General features: G+C 38.6%; 2 protein-coding genes across 3 annotated transcripts in view; one reads left to right on the forward strand and one right to left on the reverse strand.

Moving 5' to 3' along the window:
• st6gal2a (ST6 beta-galactosamide alpha-2,6-sialyltranferase 2a) overlaps positions 1 to 9,759 on the forward strand; it is a 48,063-nt gene extending 38,304 nt beyond the window's left edge. For both annotated transcript variants that reach the window (XM_004551286.3, XM_004551287.3), the window contains 2 exons: positions 111 to 285; positions 5,653 to 9,759. In XM_004551286.3, the coding sequence (XP_004551343.1) occupies positions 111 to 285; positions 5,653 to 5,900 (423 nt within the window). In that variant the 3' untranslated portion in view covers positions 5,901 to 9,759. The remainder of the gene's footprint in view (positions 1 to 110; positions 286 to 5,652) is intronic.
• tmtops2b (teleost multiple tissue opsin 2b) overlaps positions 1,771 to 24,842 on the reverse strand; it is a 29,840-nt gene continuing 6,768 nt past the window's right edge. The window contains exons 2-4 of the mRNA XM_004551285.4: positions 15,543 to 15,868; positions 9,827 to 10,060; positions 1,771 to 3,623 (exon numbers count right to left, since the gene is read on the reverse strand). Of these exons, the coding sequence (XP_004551342.2) occupies positions 3,408 to 3,623; positions 9,827 to 10,060; positions 15,543 to 15,868 (776 nt within the window). The 3' untranslated portion in view covers positions 1,771 to 3,407. The remainder of the gene's footprint in view (positions 3,624 to 9,826; positions 10,061 to 15,542; positions 15,869 to 24,842) is intronic.

Genomic DNA, 24,842 nt, shown 5'->3' on the forward strand with positions numbered 1-24,842 from the left:
CTCTAAATATCAGAAACATTTTTAATTATTGGAAAAAAAATCACGTTGTCTTATTCTTATCTGACTCATGATTTGAGATTAAATCTGTCTGCTGTGTTATCTCTCGTCAGTGGTACACTAGTCCGGACTACAACCTGTTCGGTCCATACATGGAGCACCGCAAGCTGCATCCTGACCAGCCCTTCTACATCCTTCACCCTAGCTATGTGTGGCAGCTCTGGGACGTGATTCAGGGCAACACAGAGGAGGACATCCAACCCAACCCCCCATCATCTGGCTTCATAGGTGAGTGCACACTCACGCATGTCTTGCATGCGTGCAGTGGTTGCACATGTGATGCACGTCTGTCCCTTCAGCTGCTTCTTTGTTGTTATCTTTGCAGATTGTTGCCCGCTCCTATAGCAGATATATATGCACACAAACACACGCACGCTTGTTTGCTGATGGTGTCACTGAATGCACAGTGACACCATCAGCAAGTGGCAGGATTATGCAAAATACCAACACACTCGAAACCAATATATTTAAACAGACAGGAATGAAGATATGCACTTCACCTTCCTGTCCTGTTGCACTGTGCATTCTTATACATGATGCTAGGAAAACGGGAAATTGGTTCGGTTGTCTTATTCTTGAAAAGCTGCACACATCCTGAACTTGCTAGGGAAAACTTTCCTGAAATTTCTTTAAGTAGTCTTCATTGAATTGTTGTCCAGGCTTCTTGAAAGATTTTCAAAGCTCTTTTTTGGATGTTGTATTTTTTTAGGCCTGCCAATTCTTGTTTTGTCCTCCACCTATCAAGTTTCCTCAAATATCTCAAGGAAACACCGCACACCATGCTGAGATATGGCTATTTTTCAGCTAAAAGCTCTTTGAGAATCACCTTAGTGGGAAACATACTATATTATGCTTGTCAAACTGGCATTTTCCAGATTCGTCTGAAAAGATTCTGCTAGAGAAAAAAAACCCACATTTTTTGAAACAGGAAAGCAACAAAGACTCCACAAGAACACGAAATCTAAGTAGCATTCACGCTAGTGAGCAGATATTTGGTGTACAAAGGGAAAAACTTGCAAAAGCATAAATAAAGCATCAGCTATAAAATATCTAAACAGCATATTAAAAAAAATAAGTCAATTCAAATTCAGCGGACTGCAGAGGGTTGCACATGAGCGCAGAGGAGAAACTGGTCACTCTTTAATCTAATTACACTTTTCTTTTAGCTTAATCCAGCAGCTCTGCTGCATCACAACCCAGGAATCTGCGCTTTGGTTTGCCGTGCATCGGGCGACCCACGTTACAGCTGGTTTTCATTGTGACTGCACTTGATAATCTGTGAATCAGTCGCTGATTACACAGCTTAAATGGAAGGCAAAAGAGCTTTACACTGGAGAAACAAAACCCTGCTGAAGTGTTAGGCATGACTGCCTGTATTTAAAATGTCACAATGTTCCTTGGAGGACTCTGTTGTTTATATTTGTCATGTTACTTTAAATTAGACTGTTTTCCACTCAGCTGAGATTTTGACCTTCAGGGGAAAATGAAAAGCCGTCACCCATCTGTTGCTGTTACAGGATGTGTTTCCATTCTTTTTGGTTTTAGACATTGGCGTTTTGTCAAAAGTGATTAAGAAAAACGTATTATTTTCTGTTTTGTCCTCATTTGCACCTCTTTCATTTAGGAAATACAAGAAAAGGTTCCTTTTGCTTTTTATAATATTCACAATGTCACACCATCCTCCAACCTAATTTACGATGCATGATACGTTCCTTTTTCAGCAGCAGACATTTTTATTAAATCATTTGAATCCAGCAATAAAATACAATTAAACTGGTGACGATAATGTTATTTGTAATACCCAGCATTTCTGAACAGACTACTCTTAAAATTAATTTCATCCGAGTCACAATTACAAACACAATTTGACTTAACTAATAACACAGTGCTTTTCTTGTTTTTATTGAATACACTGAGCAGTCAGCTGCATCGCAGACTGGAAAGAGTAAGCAAAGCTTTTGTTGTGGCTTATTTTTTTGCTTGCAGCCTCTTGAAGAAGCACCAACCTCAATCACACATTTTCTGAAGGTCCTGAATGGCACCGCACAAAAGTGAGGAGGAAAATGACTCATCAATATTTTCTTCAACTCTATGTCAGTGGGTTGAGGTCTGAGCACTCTGACCTCACTTATAACTCCCTTAATCTTGAGCAGGTCCTGGTCCATTATAGTTCTAGATCTACAAAAGCAGTAAAATACTGATATCTGCTTTATGTCTTGCAGTTGTCATTTAAGTAAGGCCAGCTAAATGTAATCAGTTTCCCTAAATTTGTGCATTGTGTTTCCCAGATATGCCCGTAATGTCCATCAGTCATCAGACTGGAATCCTTTTTCTGTGGCTGGATAATCATTTTGAAACACTGGCCCTTTTATTCCGGAAAGAAGATGAAATCATACCTGCAAAAACTCCTGCAAAGAAACAACTTTGTAAGACCAACTAAATCATAACCAAAGAAAGCACAGCACAAACACAAAAACGAACACAATTCAAATAAACGCCTTCATGCAGAACAAAACTGAAGTACACGCATGATAAAGGTTCTGGGGGCTTAACCTTTCGAATTCTTCAACATTTAAAGCCAAAGCAGCAGGAGGGAAAGAGGAAAAGCAGAGTTAAATGATGCTTTAAATGATCCTTGCTGATCAAATCACAAGTCTGCGCAGTGACCTCCCCATTTACAGTGACACAGCGACTGAAAAGCAGCAAGGAACAGGCGCTGTTTTACTGGGGTTTTTTTTTAACTCTTTGTTTAAAATGTAAATTTAAAAAAAGATCCTGTAGTTCAAAAAATAAATTTGGCCTTTTTAAACTGTAGGATGAAAACTAAGAATATGTAATATACTGAAATATATATAATATATACTGAAATGAATGTAATGCATACACATCAGTTCGGAAACAGACTAAAACCTTGAACCCACCACAGTGACGGTGCCCTTTATTAAAAAATACATATTTTTAATAGACGCAAAAACGTAGAAATAAGTTTGAATGAAGTTCTTACCTTTTTTTTTTTTGCATGTACTGAACAGGAGAAGGTGCGTGGTGGATGATAAAACTGATTGATACCAACATGTCTGGTTGCATCACACATGGGTGTACATGTATGTGTGCATTTGCATACTTTACATGCATTTCTGTGGTCGTTTAGCACTTTTGTGTTATGTATAGTAAAAGAAAAAAAGGTTTAAAAGGGCACATTTATGGTCTACAAATACAAGTTTACACATAACACGAAAAAGCACATCTACTTTCTGAAAGCTCTTGTCCACAGTCCACCGGAGTTCACATTCTGGGTTATTCGTGCTTCATTGTGATGGCGGTGATTCCTGTCTGATTAATGCTCATGTTCAGGGGGTGACCTCTGGAGGGTTTGTGTGCTTGGTGTCTGCGGTGCTGTAGCACTGGTTGAGAGCTTCGGTGGAGATCTGGGCGGTGCAGGCCACCGTGTTGCTGTAGACGCGCCGGTTAAGGTGGATTACCGTAGTCTTGGACGGCATCGAGGTGTCGCCTTTCTCCGATGACCAGCGATCGCAGTGAAACAGAATCAGGAAACACCTGTAAAACTGAGAGGGAGAGGAAAATAGTGGAATCACTGCACACTCACAAGCAGGTGAAGGTGTTTTACAAACAGTAAACTGAACTGAAGCATTTCTCACATATAGTAAAGAAAAAATTATTTGCATAGGGAAATGGTGCTGTCTGGATAAGTATGCAGGGTAGTGTATACAAAAGTTCACTTGGTGGCTGTAAATTTATTGGCCACAGTATTCTGTCAGGGGTGAAATCGAACATCGGACTTTTTTCTGCTTTGCACTCTGGGTCAGTTTCAGGTTAAAGAGCATTCAGCGTTTGCTCTCAGTCTGTTAGATATCTGTGTTCTCCATTGTTTTAAGGTCTTGAACCTTTCAAGACTGGAGTGCATATGCAAATGAAAATGGCCTAATGGTGTGTTCAGACTCACCGAAACTGTTGGTTTGCTTTTTGGAAACCGCAAATATTTTTTAGCCAACACCAGAAGCAAAACTGCAAATAGAAGAAGGCACTTTTAGCTGCTCTCTTATTTCCCAAAGAATCTCCATGGCGACTGGATCTGCATATTTTGATTTGGCAAAGATTTTATATCCTTTCATACTCTTCCTGACAACAACCGCCTTATTTATCCAGGCTGGGGACTGACAGCAGGAGTACACTAGTTGTAACCCCCTTTGGACTTTTTCTAAAACACTATACCAGAGAGCCACTAGAAGGAGAACTTCAGTATGATTGAGAACTCATTTATGATGTTGCCAAATTTTCTCCAAGCATTCTCCTTCTTTTTTTGCTGCACAAATATGCCTTTACATAAACTCTATGTGTAATCTAACTGTAAATAATTCCTTTAATGTTCCCAAATTGAAAACGAAGTGATGCTTGGGAAAAGAAAAGGATCTGTTGTCGTGGTAAAGCAGGTTACCTCCAGCACTTGGCGCTTCATTTCTTTGGAGGTCTATAGCACAGAACTTGTTAGGGTCTTATGACATCCTTAGGATCTTGTGGAAGTGACTCATCCATCCAAATTACAAATCTGTCATCAGTAACTCGTGTTTTTCAGCTTTGCCTTCATATTAGTGGAATACAGTTGTTAGGGGGAATATAGAATTCTAATAATGCCACAGACCACGGAGTCAAACTTAGCCCTCAGTCATGGTGGCAGCTCATCTGTTGGTACCTTACTGTTGGAGGTCTTGCTGCAGCTCTCCCCACTTCAGGTCTTGCACAATGGGGGAGTGGAGAGGTCTCAGAACATATCATCAGCCATACCAACAAATATAATTACTGTGGAAGGGATAATTATTCTCTCTGACTGAAGAGTCCTTGTTAAAATATATGTGTGAGGTCACTGTTTTTTGTTTTAGTTGCATTTCACAGAAAAATCCAGAACTTGCTGAAGCAGGCAAAGTCGAAGTCTTCATATATTATTCACAGTGTCATAGTTTTCTCCTCCCCTCTTTCAGCACAGTTGAGCTTCACATTTAGTCTCTTTGCACATTTTCAGATCTAATAGAAATTTGTCAAGTTTGTGCTAAATTCCTTTTCCGAAGACGTATCGAATGCCCGAAAGGCTCGCACACCTTTGATAATCAGATGTTTCCCACCAGGCCGTGTATTTATTATCGGCCCACGCTGATAGCGACCTTTACGAAAACTGAAAGGATTTACCTTATCTCCCGGCTTTAAGAGTTCCCGTTTTGTGAATGTCACGACGGGTTTGTAACGTCTCTACTTTGATCCCCGGAGCAGATAAAATAAAATGGATGTCATTAACTTCTCTTTGGCCATAAGTTTAGATTTTGGTTTTACCAGATTGCTTCCAGGTGTGAATGTGTGTTTTGACAGTGGTCCTGGGGGACTATTGCCTTGAAAAAAAAGAGAGAATAAAAGACAGGAACAGAAGGTTTTAGCGTTGTATTTTATAAGTATATGTGTTGTTTTTATGTTCTAATAATTTTGTAATGTTTGGACCTCAAATGTTTGGCTAAAAAGTTGAACTCTAATTTAGTTGGCAAGTGTTGTGTGAAAATATTTATTTTCTCCTGTATGCTGACATTGCAGGTATCCTCCTGATGATGGCGCTGTGCGAGCAGGTGCACGTGTACGAGTACATTCCCTCCATGAGGCAGACGGACCTGTGCCACTACCACGAGGCCTACTATGACGCTGCGTGCACACTGGGTGCCTACCATCCTCTCCTCTATGAGAAAAGCCTGATCCAGCGAATCAACATGGGCCCCGTGAGTGACCTCGAGAGGAAAGGACGCGTCACTCTTCCAGGCTTCAGCACCGTGAACTGTGACATCTGATATATGAAGCCTGGCCTCATGAGCCCGGACGTCACGCACACACTTCTGGCCTTTTCAGGCTGACCATGGGAGAGGTGCAATAATGCCCCTATGGACAAGGAGGTTGAAGCTTGCAAGTTTCAAATAAAACCCGTGAAGAGCATAAGCCATAGCCCCCCAGGGATGGATAAACATAGAGGTTTCTGAAAGACCTTGTCTTTATTACGATGGTATACTTGACCAGAGGCTGGAAATTAGAGTCTCCAGGGTGGAGCTGAAAAAAATAAAATATAATATCAAATTTCTCTCTGCTTTAGCTGAGCCACGTTAGCTGTGGAGCTGACTAGGGTAGCAACTGATCTTGTTTTAGGTAGGCAAGTGAGTTTTTAATAACTGGGTGTGTTTCCAGTGATGTAAAATCTGTGTTTCTCAGTACTATGGATGGTTTTCCACTTTAAGGAACTGTCACTCTTTATAACGGCGAATTGTATAATTATTTTTTTTATATATATATATATATATATATACTGGTCCAAAGGGTTGTGAATAAACAAATCATCCATGTTGAATGTCATAGGTACACAAACTCGACACAAAAGTACATGCAGAAGAATGCAAACTAAAAGAAAGATGAGAGGAGCTGTCAAAGCTATCACGTTACTGTACATATTCCTGCAAAATCATCATAATGAGGGGTTGATTTCATACTACTGAGCTTATTACTGAATTATTGTTCTGTGCACGCTGACTGATAACCACCAGTTTGTCACGTTTTGTTTGGGGGGGGGGGGGCATTTGTGTACTTAAATCAGAGTAAACGGGGCCAAAACAGAACAAACAGGTACTCAGAACAGCCGTGACCCTGTGCCTAGCAGTCAGCTGAACACTTTCCTCGGGTTGCCTTGTGACTGTTCAGACACATGCAGTACACACTCTAGCAGGACTGCAGTACCAATCAGTTCGATGTGTGGAGCAGTAGACTTTCCGAAGTGATGAACATCAGGGGATCCTCCGCTCTGCCTCAGCAATCACCAGCCCCTGTTTGTGACGGTCAGTTCACTCTCTATTGAATGTAATTTTAACACTGCGTGTTGTGGCCAAACCCTTGCTGGAGCTCATCTCTGTGGGGTTATTTCTTTATTGCGTAACAGCATGAAGTGCATTCCCTACAACTATAAATGTCTCATATTTTCTGAATCCTCTGGTATTAGTCTGTGCCTACCCGCAGCTCAGAGTAGAGACAATTATGAAAAAGGAATTTGGACCTGTACTAACCTCGGATTTACTTTGTCTCCAAGGTAGGGGGGATTTTATGTTTACAGAGTGCCGTGTCTTCAGCGAGCTCGAGGTATTCGGTGTGTGGGAATGAGAGCATCTTTTTTTCTTTGTAACAGATTGATCTTGTGCCATTCGTTGTGGTTTGTTGAAAGATATGAAAACACAATAGAAATGTTGCTTTAAATAGAATGATGTCGCTCTTCAGTAGAAACACTAGAGCATAGTATCATTTAGATAATAGCTGGTGTTAACAGGAGCTGGATAATATCTGGAATTTGTCAGTATTTACCAAAGGACATAAGCTTTTTTTAACCCCCTCCTGAAAAAAACATTTACGACTTAGACAGCTAAAGACATGAACATGGATCCTTATTTTAACCATGTTTAAGACCAGTTACTACCACTGGTGTTTTTTTTTAAATTAAAGTATTTATGTACTGTAAATTTTGATATTATGCATTTATGTTTACCAGATTTAATAATCAGATGGCAATTCAGTAAATTACATGGATGACAAACGTACTGCTTCAGATAAAGGGAAATCAAAAAATCAAGAATTTGCTCATTCTCACAAGAGCTTTTTCTTGCACTCGTGTAGCTGACTCAGTTGAAGTTTTATAAAAATATTTTGAAGTTTTGCTGTGGACACATTTCTTTTCCAAACCCCCATAAGTACTTGCTTTTTGTCCAGACAAGTCATTTGACTTTTCAATTAATTAAATTAGTAGCTGTAGCAGGTGTATGACAAATATTTGGATCATTTTGCAAAAATGTTATGTATTTTATTTTTTTCAAATCTCCCACTTTAATTTTGAGTTGATGCACAATATCCCCCTAATTTCTAGTTAACAATGTAACATAAAATCTTACGCCCACATACCTAACAACTACACGTGATTACTATATGGAGGACGTGATCTTTCTCTTAGAGCTCCGAAGCTGACAGAGTTGGTGAATATCAACCGAGCACAAATAAATGAGGCGCCAGTGATTGTTCTGTAGAAACAAGCAACATTTCTTTGTGCGATGCTACGAGTGTGTTCATCTGTGCCTGCTAGAAATCGAGTCTTAGTTGCTCCGTCCAGGTCGCCGTTTACACTCCGGAAGCACCGTTCACTGTTATCTTTGTGTTAGCATGTTTGCCTTTGCAGGTGCTTGTTGGGGTTTGATTCCGTGTTTGCAGCAGTGGATATCGGTCTCTAGCCTGGCCACAGTTTGCCCTTCACCATCACATCCATGTCCCTTTGTGCAATAATTTGGGAAATCTGCGCACACCTCTACACTCTGCCGTTTTTGTTCCCACACATGAGCACACGTGAAAAGGCATTTTTGTCGTTTTTGTTGGGTTTTTCCCCCTATTTGCTCAAAAAAATGAAGAACGTTTGTAATGTGATTAACAACTTGTTGTTTTATTTGTAATGTTATTACTGAATTAGCTCAGTAATGCCAAACATTACAGCAATAGTGACAAATGTAATGCGATTGCAGTAACGCATAACTTTGTACTCTGCAGTACACCCAATCTTGACTGTAACAGAGATTTTAATGTATAGAGGAGGTAGTTTAGATGCTTAATAAAGGACTTATGATTCATTTTAAACAATGCAGGTTTTTTCGCTCTGCTGTACGTCTTATAATTGCGATAAACGATAAAATGTGCTTGTGATTGTAGCACACTGAAGGTGTGAAAGCCCTGAACGTATTGTACGTGTGCATTGTAGTAACAGGTTACTTTCCAATGCACAGAGCATGCAATTCAGGAGCAGGGCTAGGTCTTAAACTGTCTGTGCTGTACTGTGATGCAAGTAGGCACCATTGTCTTTAATGTTGTGAAAGGCATTCGTGCTTGCAAGGTTTTCTTTTACTGAAGTGATGTTTTGCAGATTTTATTGCATGCTTGTGGATCACATTCATCTGCAGTGCGGCTATCAGCCGCTCCATGGAAGTGCTTGATCAGGTGCAATGCCTTCTGGCTACTTCATCTTTGCATCTTTAATATTGTGCCAAATCCCATCTTTAATTGTGTTCCAGTTTGGGTGGGTTATTCATGGGATGAGGACTCAGAGTAACAGTAGGACTTCTTAGGTGCTTCTTTCTGCAAAAGTCGAGCTTAACTGAATTTTGTATTCTTTTTAAGATGGGACATTGTAGTCAAACTTGACATTAACGTTCTTTGGTTGTGAAGTAGTGAGTTGAAAAATATGTTTGAAGACATGCGTGTAACATTTACCACTTCGAGCCTCTTTCTGTCTGCTCTTTACTCTCGAGGCCTATTTTTCATGTCGAGTTTTTAACAAGTGTTGTGGGGATTTCTGTACCACACTGCCTCTGAAGAATTGTTTAACATTTGTTCTTTCTATAACTACCTTTTTGAAGTATTCTTTAGATGAGGAAGAGGAAAGGAGTGAGTAATGAGAGTGATTGTTCTGTTTCCCTTTTAAGAGCCTTAGGGCATTGTTCTTGATTTTTTTTTTATTTCTCTTTGGTCAGTGAAATCTCTTGATATTACACTTGAATTGATATTTAAATCAAGCAGTTCTATGATTTCAGCTGTTGTTTGTCTTTTTCTACTGTGTAAATAAAGCTGTTGTACATGTTCAAATCTGTTTTTCAGAATTATAACTCTTGATTTTAGGTAAGACACGCACATGCACATAATAGCGACTTACCTGTTTGTTCATAAGTATATAGATGAGGGGGTTGATGACGGTACTGCTCTTGGCGAGCAGTGAGGGAACTACACTGGCCACGGGGCTAATGATGTTGGGTGGGCCAAATGTTGCCATCATTGCCACGACACCATAAGGCATCCAGCACAGCAGGTAGCAGGCTGCAGTGGTCAGCACCATGAACAGAATGTGGTACTCTCTCCTCCGGGCTGCAGTCTTTCGGATCTTACCCACCTGCGAATAATGGAACAGGAGAGAGAGGAAAAAAAATATTTCTGGAAAATTTTGATTTGAATTTCCTGAAGTGTGTCTTATATCTAAGAAACGTTAAAATTACTTCTTTTTCACTGCTCTCATGTAGTAATCACAAACAAAATGCAGCAGTAGCTCACCTGGCTCATGAGTCATCACAAATCTTACACTGAAAAAAAGTGACTGGCCATCTCTTGGGTTTATGTAAACATCTTGCGTGTATTTAACACAATTGCCTCATGCTCGGTATACCGAAAAAAGTAAATTGGGTGGTTGTTACATTAATAAAGTCTACCTTGTAATTTGAACACAAAAATTTCATGTTTCTATCTTGAACGTAATTAAATCGTGGATCTGCAGGAAAATCACTGGAGTTATAAGAGGCAGACAACTACACACACACCCACGTGTATACTTTTGCTATTTATTGTGGTTTAACCTGTCATGGACAAAAACATACAAAAAATTCTGCATCAAGCCTTAGAAATCATAGCTTTCCTAGTTTTGTTAGCCTTGGATTGGTGGCATGGTGATTAGTGCTGTTACCTCACAGCAAGAAGGTCCTGGGTTCAAATCCACAATCTGGGTATTCTCCCTCCCACAGTTAAAAGTCATGCAGTCATTAGAGTTTAGTTAGGTTAATTGGTGATTCTAAATTACCTGTGAATGTGAGTGCAAATGGTTGTTTGTCTCTATGTGATAGACTGGTGAATTATCCTGACATATTTTTAGATATATTGGCAAGTATTTGAAAATGTCTCTTTTATAATTATAGTTTTCTGGGTGCAACCATTTAATTTTCAATCCCATGAGAGCCCACTGATTAAAATTAATAGCAAGGGTGAGTACTCATATACCTCTTTTCCACCAACACAATGTCAGTACTGGTGTGGACCTAGTTCCTCCTTATTGAGTGGTGAGAACCATGCAAACTTTGACAGGTTTGACAACTGAGGATTATTTAGCTGTCTGCCAGTCGTTTTTTAGTGGAAATGCACGGAAGTCTAGATTGGGCACTGGCACAAGCACTGTGTAAGTGAAAAAGCCATATATCTCCTTATCACTCCAACGCTGCTGGTCGATTGTTAAAGGTGTAATGAAACATATTCTAATTTGAATTCGTGATTATGTGACTAGATTTATATGTGCTGAAATGTAGCTTCTCTTTGCAGGAAGTTAGCTAGAGCAAAGGGAGTGATGCACATGGTGTTTTTTTAACACTTGTGACTTGGACACATATTTCAGTAAGTAGTTCATTTATTATTTCTGTCTAGTTTTGAGTGTATTTTATAGTGTTTGGCAGTTTTCTGATGTTTTTATTTTTGTCTAATTTAACAAAGCTAATTTGAAGGTGCTATCCTTGGTAAGCTAGCCTGTTAACTGTTACTGAAAAAGTAGAGCACTCACAAGTTTTTATTAGTATCATTAACATTCTATTACAGTGTACATATAGTAATATGTGTTTTTTTTTTCTGTATTCAGTTTTATTTTTGTGGTAATTCTTCATTAAACATTGTAAAGTTTCAAAGTAATCAAGGACTTATAGTTTTATTGAAATATCAAAGTGTTAGCTAGCTTTCTACCTCTGCCAGAAACCTGCTGTGAGGATTGCATACCAAACAGTTAACACAGTGAGGAAATTGTGTACTACTGAGCAGCAACTTTAGAAGAAACTATAGTTGGTATTGCCAAACTGCTTGGCCACCCCACTGTACACCATATGATGACTACTAGTTAGGAACATTTAGTATATGTTTGTGATTTTTTTCCTCTTATATAGTGAAACAGCTCTGGGGTCTGTCTAGTTTTACTGATCCAATGTTAACATCTGTCTTCTGGATGCGATTAGGAAATTATATCAACAAGGAGCTAGAGTGTCTTGTGCTTCCGCCTGATGCCCACCTGCTTTCCCCTCAGTATGTTTCAGCTTTTAACTGATTCCTTTGTCCAATATGTGTCATTTTAGCCTTGTGTTTTTTGCATGAAATCTTTAATATGCACAACAACACAAAAAAACAACATAGACTTTTCAACATCTTGAAACTTTGGCAGGACATAAGGACAATAAAAGCCTGGAGGAGTAAGTTTCATGACAGTACCCGACCTCCTTTTTTGATAACACTATTGATGAGTATTGATGTTTTTCCATAAAAAAAAATCACATTTTAATTCATCTGACTACAGCTTCACTAAATGGGCTTTGTTTTTTGTTTGTTTGTTTTTTTTCTTTGCATGGCAAAGCTTTCATTTGTGTTGAACTATGTTCAGTGACGATAGATTTCTGAAGTCTTCGTGAGCCTTGAAAAGAATTTAGAGATTCCAATTCCATTATCAATATCACTTATGGATTAGATTCCTTGTCAATTCTCAGTGAGTTCTCATTGGCTCCACTTTAAAACATTACTTTTGTGCAAATGAACTGCATGCTCTGTAGTCAAATATTTGTGCATGTTGGAGATTTTTCAACATGCACTGATCACATCTTTGTTGTGATCAGTGTTGGGTCATTACTCCAAAAAAGTAATTTGTTACACATGTTACACAGAATATTTTTCATAAAGTAATGATGTATGTTTTACTTTTTAATGCAGTTAGTTACTGCTAGGAGAAAGTAATATGCTATAGTTAATAGTTATACTACTCATTGCATTACTTTTGTCTGTAAAATGACCTGAAAAAGAGTGTCTCATAATTACCATTTAACAATATAATCCTGAGATGGAGGCTGCAGCCTAACTGCTCCTCAGTTTGTTACCTGTTGAAGTTCACAGTCTGGTCACTGGACTGACACAGCTCACACAACTTTAATGTCACTCTGCGCTATTGGCTAGCTTAGCGTGCTGTCTGTGCTTGCCTGTCTTCAATGCGGTTTCCACTTTACCTTTGCGCTTTCATGCTTTGTTCAATAAAATATAAATAAAATGTCCATACCCACACTGCAGACTGCGGCACTGTTTCTACTCTGGCATACAAACTGAAATCAGCTGATCATACTACTGCTAGGGAGGAGAGTATGTCCAGTCATCAAACCTCACTCCAAGAGGAGCATTGGAGATTTGTCTCGAACACATAAACACTGGCTAACTGTGTTTTCTGAACTTGGGGAACTCATTTGATCAAGTCTCGTGGGAGTGCTTTGTGAGTATGGGGTATCAGACAATGCTGTGGGCCATCCAATCCCTGTTCATCTGTACTCTGAGCTTGGCTTGCACAGGTGGTTAGAAGTCAAAATTGCTGTCTGTGGGTGTTTGACTTTTTCATAGATTTTATCTGTATTTATGTACAGAATTTCCAGGTGCAGTCAAGGGACTTGGGGTGTCAGGTTGGTTTCAGGATCTCGTCTCTGCTTTTTGCAAATGATGTAGTTCTATTAGCTTTACTGAGTGGGGACCTACAGCTTGCGCTGGGCTACTTTGCAGTATGAAGTGGCTGGAATGAGATCACTATTGATTTACCTGTAAATCTACATCCCTACCTTCACCTATTACCACAAGCTGTAAGACAGAAACAAGTTTACATCTCTTAGCTTAGATGGATAGACAGAGGGGAGGTCTGGGCATCTCTTCTTAGACTGCTGTTCTCTTTACACAAACTCCGATAAGTGGCAGAAAATTAATGGATGGATATGTTACATGTCACAACTTTTTATGAGTATGTATTGTAAAACTAGATAATTTTCTTTTTAAACCGTATGCATGGAGATCCCAGTGCATCACCTTATCAGCACCAACACAGAGTTGCCTGGTTTAGTTCAGCAATAAAGCATCAGCCAAACTGTATAAAGTTAGATGCACTCTTTGATTTAATGCAACCTGAACTTATTAGGCTGGAAACTGGTGTCCTGACAAAGGAAGGTCAGTGTGTAAAATGTTATGAACTTAACAGCTTATTTAAAGTTAAACAAAAGTAATGAAACTGAAATAAAACCAGTTTATCTCATATGATCCAAACATAGATAATTATACTTGGAGGGGATTTGAAAAAAAGCTGCTTATTGATACCAGGGGGTCAGTCTGAGTTCCTGAAGTGCTTTAAATCCACTATATTAAAGCAACCTAAAACAAACCCAAGAAGATGGTTGAGTAGCTTAGGCTTTGTCTGAGTCATAATGCTGTGATAATCCTCTGCTACCCTCCTGTTGCTCTCAGGAATAAATCTAAAGCAACGGGAGTGGAACATCTTTTATTTATTTACCCAAGACAAGTGAAGTCACTCTATTAAAAATAGAAAAAAAAATACCCATGAACCAATCACCAAAGAAACTGTGATTGGTTGACTGATTCCCCGCAAACCGTGTTACGTTTCTTTGCTTTTATTTTTATGTAAATGAGCAGAAGGCATGAATATATTGCAATTCATCAGTAAACTCATCATAAACATCTGTGTTCTATGAATATGACTGTGGTGGGAACGTATCTTCTAGCAGCACTGCTCTGTTCCATTAGCTGAGTGGAGTACGTAGCTTTAACTTTGATGGGATAGATATCGCCTTGATTTATAGACTGTCAACCAAATCTGACATGTACTGTTGATGTATTTAGCCAGAAACTTCTTCAATCAAACTTCATTGTAGCTTTGCAGAAAATCTCATTGATGTCAGATTATGTCATCTGTCAGATTTTATAACTTCTGTCTGAGAGATATCTCGGATGGATGTGGAACATGTCAGGATTTTAAATAGGACTGACAGAAAAACGTTTACCTTTCCAATGTGATACCACATGAACAGAACAAATGGGAAAGGCTAAATGTTTTAAGGTGTATTCTAGATTTTCAGCAAGTTTCATGCAAATAGATCAGTGTGCAGTAAAAATCAGAAGACTTTTGTTTGCAGTGCTGCTCTATTTTAAATTTACTAGAAATTTATACTGTTCAGAAAAACTAAACAGTTTTGTTGACGGGTAAATACATCAGCTAGCTTTTATTTTTCTTTCTTTAAGTCAGCAAAAATAAAAGAATGGGCAGATCTGAATATTTGATGGTTGATTACAACAACTTTATTGACCTTACATGCATTTCACGCTGGGGACATTTATTTCTGAAAATAGCCCTGCTGGGACACGACAGATTAGATGACCCAGTGGGTCCTCGGAGAAAAGTTGATAACCCTACAAAGACTTATGATAATACAGTCAAAAGCTAAAAGTTCAAAATCTATCCAGTTGTCCAGTGCACAAAACCTACCCCTTCCTCTGTCTTACATGTTAGTTTTATCTTAGCAGAGATCTGTTCATATGAAGCTCTGAAGCTTTGTCACCTTTGTCAGTTATTAAAAAGCAAAAAAGCTCTTTTCGGCCATGTTTGACATCTGCAGTGTTTGGTGTTCAAAGGTGCAAAATCACTCTAAGCAACTTGTAGCTTTATTTTTGACACCTTATTCCTAAAAGAAAAAACAGCATAGACATTCACATGTATGCAGTTAATGTGTGACTAAGTGTCAGTGTCTGACAGCTAGTGTGTGTACCTGTTTGACTGCCCAAAGCAATCTGCTGTAGCAGTAGATCATCACTATGACAGGCAGACCCAAGCAGAAAATGAAGAGGCAGATGATGTAGGCGTGCGATTGGGCACTGTTAGCAGTCCAGGACACAGAACAGCTTGTTCCTGCCCCCTCTATGCCATAGCTGCTCCAGCCCAGTAGGGGGGGCACTGTCCAGAACAAGGAGTACAGCCAAGAGCCCCCAACGGCTATTAGGGGCTTACGGTAGTCTGGCCCACGCTTGTTGTAAACAGTAAGGGTGCTGTAGCGGTCGTAGGAGAGGATCACCAGAGAGATCAGCGAAACTATACCTGAGAAAGACAGAGATGTGGAGGCGTGAGGCAGTGGGGGTAGGATGTAACTGGCTCAAGAGGGCAATAAACATTTATACAGTTTATAATACAATAAATTGCAACAACGGGCAGTCATAAAAGTACAGAAAACAATATTATATGATCTTAGTCTTTAATGCTGATTGTTCTTGAAAAAACACTCACTTAAAAGTGAGGAAATCTTAAAGGTGATTGCAAGGTACATGAAGTTTTGAGCCAATAAACTTCCACCAGAATCACAAAAGCCAACAGCATGGTACTCGTGGGAAATTCACGAGAGTACCAAATCAATAGCTTTAATCGATTTTGGGTCAGGTCTTTACAAAATATTGAGCTGCTGTATAAAAGAAATAAAGATTGGAAGATTTAATTAAAAACAAACAAAATGTTCACTACAATCAGTGAGAAACACTTGTTCACCTTAGCTTCAAAATGCACCTCAGTCAAACTGAAATATCTGTGAGAATGAATCTCAATCACAATGACTCATTGTGTCTGATCTTACCTGCAGTCAGTTAGGATTTAGACACTGTGCTAATGGATTGTCACAACAAGTGATTCAACAAACAGCCACCTTCATTGTGCTAATTAATTAAAAACATTTCTTTGAGGTGTACCAAAGACTGTGCACATCTTCATTTAATATCATTCACGAAGAAATTAATTACATTTGGATAATCACTGTCAAATATAAAGCTTTGTGTTCTTATAAACCTTGCCATTTTATAATAATCTTAATAATTATAATATTTTTTGTGACGACACAGACTTGTCTGTAGAGACAACGGAATTTTAAGAAGTGACTGCTTGGCCATTGAGTCTTCATCTGTCCGTGTGTACAGCACAGTATAATCAATGCTTAATTACTAAATAACTTTTGTTTCCTATGTATTATCTGCTTAGAATGGTTGTACCAGAAGGAGAGAGTAGCCTGAGGCTATGACTATACTGTGTACAAGTCCTATCTCTGCCCTACGCATGACCAGCACCCAGTGCTTCCAAGACACAAGAAAGAAAAACCCTCAAGAATCCATCGGAAATGCTACCAGGTCATTTAATTTGACCTTTATGAGAAAAACGCATAACCGAGAACACAAGAGGATCCAAAGCTGTCTGCAGCCACAGAGGAAAAAATATTTCATGTAGAGCTTGGTGGTAAAATTGGTGTCTTTCCCAAAAAGCCAAGCATTACACTGTATACAGAGGGATCACCCTCTGTATACAGTGTAATGCTTTCCAGCATCATGATGTTTTTTTTCTGTCTAGCAAAGTCACCATCCCATAACTATTCATTTCAGCTCAATCTGTCAGTGCTTTTTGTGGTGCAGCATTTTTCCTCTAAACTAATGCATCTACCTCCTTGAACTATGGCTGATTGGATTTACCCTGGTAAATGGCCTGTGTTTGTATAGCGCTTTACCAGTGCCTAAGGACCCCAAAGTGCACATCCAGTCATTCACCCATTCACACACACATTCACACACTGGTGATGGCAAGCTACATTGTAGCCACAGCCACCCTGGGGCGCACTGACAGAGGTGAGGCTGCTGGACACTGGCGCCACCGCGCCCTCTGACCACCACCAGTAGGCAACGGGTGAAGTGTCTTGCCCAAGGACGCAACGACCAAGACTGTCGGAGCCGGGGCTCTTTCCAATTACAAGACGAACTGCTAACTCTTGAGCCACAATCGCCCTGATCGCCCTACCATCCCACATACTGCATTTCACTGCTTTACACACAGTGCACACATGAAGCATCAGACATGAAAGAAATAGATATTTGCATGGGATGTTTGATGTGTTTGTAAATTACAAAGTAGTTAGATTAAGTGAATGTTACTGCATTTTGCAGAGCATCTATTTGCTTCAAACTGCTCTGACCATCAAATTGTCTCATTTTTTTCTCTGCAGTTTATTACCTTTCTCATTTACACAGTTTGCACAGTGTTACTATGTTATTAACACATGCCAAATTAAAGATACATCACGTGGCAGCAGTCAGAAGTGTATCATTGATGAGATTTCCCATGTTATTTCTCTAAACATACTGGTGAACCTAGATAGCTGATGGCAAAAACACAACAATAGAAGAAACCAAGTGTACTCAAAGCACACAGCTAATACATCTAATCTAATAACTCCTATTATATGCCAGCCACAGACTGTGTTAGGTAATGCTTCTACTAAACTAAATTTAGCTTTATTAAAGGTCCAGTCTGGCTGGCAAGCTCATCCTGTTTAATGATTTTATTTCCAAAAATTATCTTGATTTTATGTTCCTAAATAAAACCTCGTAAAACAAAAACAATGGTTATTATTGAAACAGCCCCTCCAAATTTCAGTTTTATAGACCCTCAAAATAAAGTGCAAAGGATTGACTAGATTGCCATTAGGCATGACTTTAACATTGTTAAGTTGGTGTTTTTAATATGCATATTGATCAACACAGCAATAGCATTACCAAAGAACTTTTGTGTATTCTGGATCATTTCAGACTCGTATCATATCCTACACCTAGTTATTTCCAAAGGCCTGTGGCCGATACTGCTCTCTTTGACAATAGGGTGTCTTTTTTGACCATCTCTGCGGACAGTAGAATCAGAAGGTGCTTTCTTAATAAAAAATTACATTACATTGTCTACCCATTTTTGTCTACCCATTTTTTAATGGGTAACGCTCTTTTTAATACCTTTCCCAATAAACACTGGGCATCTGATAGACATGCAGCTCATGTCTATATTGGGTCTGTCGGTCCAGGAGCTATTCTGGACATCTATTCGACATTCATGGTTGGGCATCCAAATTGTGGACCTAGTTTGAATGTCGACATGTAGACGTCTATGACAGCTACAGGAAATTTATATGATTAATATATGTAATATTATAAATTTTGGAATTCATACTACAACGTGTTTAATAAGATTCAAAGAGCATTTGCATTATATATGGTTCATTTTGTAAGTATCCTGTTTTATTATGAAGAGCTGATTGTAAGAGCAAATAAATGTGGTTGTGATCGGTAGCTGGACTGAGAGAGAAGTTGCAACAGAAAGTATGAATAGTTTGTACAAGTATGCATGTATGAACTGGACTACCTGCTTGACAGTCTTTGTTGATGCACACATTTTGCAAATTAGCTGTGAGAAGCTGGGGACATCCACTGATCACTCAGCATTCCCTCGTGCATTACTGTTACTGTACAGAAAACATGCCCTCCAGCCTCTTAAAAAATGGGACTACAGAGCCTCCAGAAGCAGTATTAAATTGATGTCAAAAATTAGTAGGTTTGACATTGAAAAGACATCGACAACGACCGCATTTGGACTATAAATAGCCTGTACACAGAGGGACGGATATCAACACTAGATGTTAAGCAGACGTCAGAAAAAGACGTAACCTGGCGTTACAAAACAACCTCTTCATTGGACCAAAATTGTACACCGGAAAAACGACACCCCAACAACAACACATCATTCCGATGTCACTTTGTGCAGTATGTTCAGTTTAGATGTCTTTAAAGTAATAAACAATATTCATCTAAATAGTGACAGGTCAAAAAGTCCTAACACCCAATGACACACAACTATCGGTGCTACCTCAGGACTATGGTCCCCTACACTTTCACAAAAGTTGCAGTAAACAAATTATTGAGTAGATATGCCAAAAATTCCTGAAAATGAACTCAGAAAAGACTGAAATTGTTTTTATTGAAAAAGAAAAAAAAAAGAACGAAAGTCTATAAAAGCCTGTCTATAAAAGATGCTTAAGTCTTAAATCCAGACCAGAAATCTTAGCATTCTGGACTATGGCCTAGATTTTCACAGCTAGATAAAAAAAATTAAAAAATATTTTTTAAAAATGGATGCATGTTTGAAGTAGATACAGATGAGAATATTATAAGAGTATCTTTATTGATCTTGAGCACATTACTCTATTTTCAAATCTCTGCACTGGTTTTTTTGTGTGTCAAAGGACAGATCCTAAAAATACTGGTACAAGTTTACGAAGCATTTAATCTACTCGTGCCTCACAAAACACCCAGAACGCTCAGGTTAAAGGGAACGTACCATTTATGTACATTCCCATATTTAGAACGAAACAAAAGTGAAGCAGTTTTTATGGTACTCACCTGTGGAACAAGCTTCCTGGACAGTTGTGCCAAGATGAGACACATCTGTTATTTCCTTTAAATTACAGTGCCTAAAACTTTTTATTATCAACAAACAATGTCTGCAGGATCCTCTTAACCTTTTGTTTATTTATATTTCAAGTGGGTTGTTCCCTGGTTTAACATATTGTCTAAAGATTAGTCATTGCAGAACAGAATAAAAGAGTTCACTCCCACAGTTTTACCTCTGTTTTGACAAAGTCTGGTCCATGAATCAATTTTATTGGAATTTCACGTGAAAGACCAGTACAAAGTGGTGTACACGTGAGAAGTGGAACGAAAATCATACATGTTTCCAAACATTTTTTACAAATAAATAACTAAAAAGTGGGGTGTGCGTAATTATTCAGCCCCCTGAGTCAATACTTTGCTGCAATTAAAGCTTGCCAGTTCAAGGGGGTCGAATACTTTTGCAAGCCACTGTATGTAACAACACAGCTGTGAACATGGGAAACAACTCTTCTCTTGTTTGTTTTTTGCTTCTAATTGTTGTTTGTTCCATTTCCATAATAATTATGTGTAAATGCCATACACAATGATATGTATTCATATGTTTTACATGTTCTATCTCTCTCCATCTTTCTATCCCTCTGCATAGCTTCGGCTTATGTATTTGTATAGTGCTCTACAAATACATAAACACATTTTGGTTGAATTTTAAAAGCAAGCAACATCAGGGAAGTAACGCAACTACATCCACTTAATAAAGTTTATGTAGCTAGCTGAATAAAGCTACCATGCAAGACCTCATTGCTCAAACAAACCTGGCATTTAAGAAATGAACTGTTAGGAGACATTTTCTCTTGAAATTCCAGAGATGCAAAATATGCAGCACTGAAACCAGAAAGACATACCAGCTGATAAATCAAATATTTGAAACCTTTTTTTCAGTCAAACCATTCCATTTTTGAATAAATGGTGCAGATGCTTATCAATCTACCATTACAGATTTAAACGTGGTCAACAAAGCTTCAGTCTGGCAGATTTGGTTATCACATATAATGATTTTCTTGAGTTTCTCAACTGCCACTTTATCTCAGTACCTTCTACTATTGTGTGTGCCAAAAATTATAGAGTGGCACGTTTGTGGAAATTCCTTTTTAAAGTACAATATGTTAATATCTTCTATTCATATCATTCCTTTAATGCTTAAACCATTATGAAGCTGCAAGTTACAGGACTGCTACTGAAGTCTCCAACATTCACCCCAAGGCTGTGTTTATGTCATGTCAGAGATAATGTAATTATAAGTGTCTGGTGTAATTAGAATTCATGTCAGCCTCTTACTTGTATATTGAACATGACACTTAATATTAACACTTAATCGAGCCCCCAAAAACTGAACAAATTAGGAGATGTCATCTCATCCTCTGCCTGGGCAAACTATTTTCTGTAATTACACTTATAAACCCATATTAAATGCATGTGTTATATTTTCAGTACACTGTATTTTAATCCTAACACATCCAAATTTATACTTATGCAATTGCAACACTTGCAAGTCGGTGACATGGGAAATGCTTTTCTGACTGTTTTTTTTTTCACCAGTTTTTGCAATTGTGAAAGAGCACATGTGAAAGATGTCAAAGGGTCTAGAACAGGGGTGTCAAACTCAAATACACAGTGGGCCAAAATTCAAAACTGGAACAAAGTCGCGGGCTAACGTTAATATTTATTGAAAAAAATTTTTTTCCTCTATATATAAGAATGAATCTTTTCTTATGGACTCAAACAAGTTTTGCTGAAAAACTGAATATGGAACAAGCAAAGCTTAATACTAAACAATATATATATTAGCTGTATAATACCAGTAGGCCAGCGCTAATAGTAATTTGGTATGGCTTCGCGGGCCAAATGTAATTAGGCTGCGGGCCAAACTTGGCCCGCGGGCCAGAGTTTGACACCTATGGTCTAGAACAGGGGTGCCCAATCCCGGTCCTCGAGAGCTACCGTCCTGCAGCTTTTAGATGCATCCTTGTTCCCACACACCCGAATCAAATGAATGGCTTGTTATCAGCCCTTTGCCAAACATGATGGCATGCTGAAGAGGTAATCAAACCATTTGATTCAGCTGTGTTGGATAGGGATGCATCTAAAAGCTGCAGGATAGTAGCTCTTGAGGACTGGGATTGGGCAGCCCTGGTCTAGAAGAACCGTGGAGAACATTATGCTGCCTCTAACAGCATTCAACATGTTTAGTGGCAAACCATGGAGGCATATCCATGGATGGTCCTCTACAGGCTAGGCAACGACACCCTTACTGCCATTAGGTAAGGGGATAAGATCCTTGCCAGACCTTATGCTTAAAAACCAATGAAGTCCTGCTCCACTTATTAGTACCAGACTGACAAAATGAGCTTCTGTAATCTCATATTAAAGAAATGGGATAGGACTTTACATTGCTTGCACAGAAACACAATTAGTTCCACTTTCTTTACCTGAATATATGAAAAAATGCCAAAGATAACACGGCTTGAAAGGCATAAAATAGCATTTCTGCAACAACAAGGCGATTCCCAAGGAGTATAGCTCAGCATTTTGTGCAGCGTGTCGTTCAAAAACTGGCAAAAGTGAACAAGTGGAGGACAAAAGAAGTGTAAGGACTATGAATCTATAGCTGTTGAACAATATCTGAAAGTCCTGTCCTTAAACAGGAAAACAACTAGCAAAGACCTGACATAGGACCTGGGGGATGCATATGGCTTTTCAATTATCCACTGAAGCCTCAACAGATATGTTCTGGTAGAAAGATGGATGTCAAGATGCCATTATTAAGGAAGGGAAACAGCCTGATTTATGGCAAATTACACAAGAATTGCACTGAAATTCAGTGGCAAGGGGTCTTGTGGAATGATGAATCCAAACCATTAGTGTGTTTGGAGGAACAGTGAACATGTATAGACATCAGTAAAAAACGGTGGAGGCTCTTCATGATTTGGGACGTCATTTCAGCCAGTGACGTTTGGGATCTTGTCAAAATTAAGGGAATTGTAAACACAGAAAAGTACTGTAAGATTTTGATTATTATCCTTTATTCATCTATTGAGATTTAAATCTCATTTCCCAGAGAGACCTGCAATTATCTGTCATAGACTCACCTCCCCACACCTCAGTGAAGTCAGATCATCTTGGCAGAAAACAGAACAAAAGGCAGTCAAAATCTAAAGAACAGCTTTGAGATTTGTCCTTGGATAAAGTCTCTCTGAAGGCTACGAAGAAGAAGACGAAATCAGTCAGCTTGCCTAAGAGGTTTCAGGCTGTGTTGAAGAATAAGTGTCATATCAAATATTGACATCCAAGCTTGTACAATTGAATTCAATTTGATTAACATAGTGCCAAATCACAATTAGAGTTGCCTCAAGGCGCATAAGGTACTGACCCTACAATAATACAGTTGCACTCTTTCTGCCTTATATACTGTATTCCATGTATATTTGGATGTCTCATTTTCCTGGGAAAATACAAATATTTTCAATTGCCAGTGCAATTAAAACAACGTTAAGACATCCATTAAGCAACCCCTCATTCTATCGTGTTGTTTTTAGCTTTTTTTGTGGCTGAACCATCACCTTCAGATGAAAAACCCAAATATAACAGATGCACTGCCACCCTCCAACTGTGGCTTTTTTCCCTGCCTTTTTGTGTCACTCTTGCTAAGGCTAAGTAAAAAAGAAATACAACAGACATGCAATCAATCTGTTGTTCTGACCTCATCCTCACTGATATCTTCTGTTATTAAGGTTCTGCAGCTTACAGGCTTTAGCTACTATAAAGTATAAGACAGCCATAGCCCCTTCTGTTATGAGGACATCAAATAATGTTTGGGTCAGTGTCAGTCCCTGTAAAACTTGCTAACATCCACAAAAGTAACACAGAAAGACAGCGCTGCGGTGGTTAAGTGTCTCCTTTAGGCATAGTAGATGGTTGCAAAAAATAAATACCATATTTAATGATTAATATTTCAGGTTTATTTGATTCTTTTTGGAATAAAAATCATGTGTGGTGGCAGATTTCTTTTCTCATGTATTAATCACATATTTTAATCATATCACATAGTAATAGTAATATCACTTTCTCTCTTTAGTATAGTAAGAGTACTGTCGACAGTTTGCATGCATGTAGAATGTTATCACAAGGCCCCAAGTTTTATTGCACCTTCACAGAGGACCCATTGTAGACTGGAAGATCTCCAGACATCTTGCTTTAAGGGAGGTGATGGGTGGTCGTAACTTTTCTTAGGGTGGGAAAGGGTCCAGGTTGAGCTGGACTGAAGCTATAGGGAGACGTGATGTGCTGTGGAATGTTCTTTGGTTGAGAGTGTCTGTGATGGTGTATATAAGACGTCAAATTTCAGAGATGATGCTAGTGTTTTGGCTGGGAGGTTTCTCTCCATATTGCAATATGTTATTAAACCGTTTCAAAACGCTCACTGGCTGTGTTGCAGGTTACTGTTAAAATTTCCGTAACATATGTCAACTTAGTTCCTGCCAGTCACTGTTTTCAATGTGAATGTTAACCAAACATATACAGAAAAACTAATAGAATCCAATCAGTGGTACAGTGTTTGCACATTTTAGCATTTTAGAGTTTCAACAGTTTGCAGGATAATTAATCAAATCTGATATTCAGATATTCAAAAGTACATATTGCCCTTAGGTATTAACATTTATTTTAAAATGAATTCTTTTTAGTATTTCATGAATATTAACAGTGCAATGTGTTATTGCTGGAATCCAAGAAAACACTTTTAAACTGAAAAAATGTACTTAAGCTGTTAAATATTT

The sequence above is a fragment of the Maylandia zebra genome, linkage group LG16, assembly GCF_041146795.1.
Source record: "Maylandia zebra isolate NMK-2024a linkage group LG16, Mzebra_GT3a, whole genome shotgun sequence".
Taxonomy (NCBI): domain Eukaryota; kingdom Metazoa; phylum Chordata; class Actinopteri; order Cichliformes; family Cichlidae; genus Maylandia; species Maylandia zebra.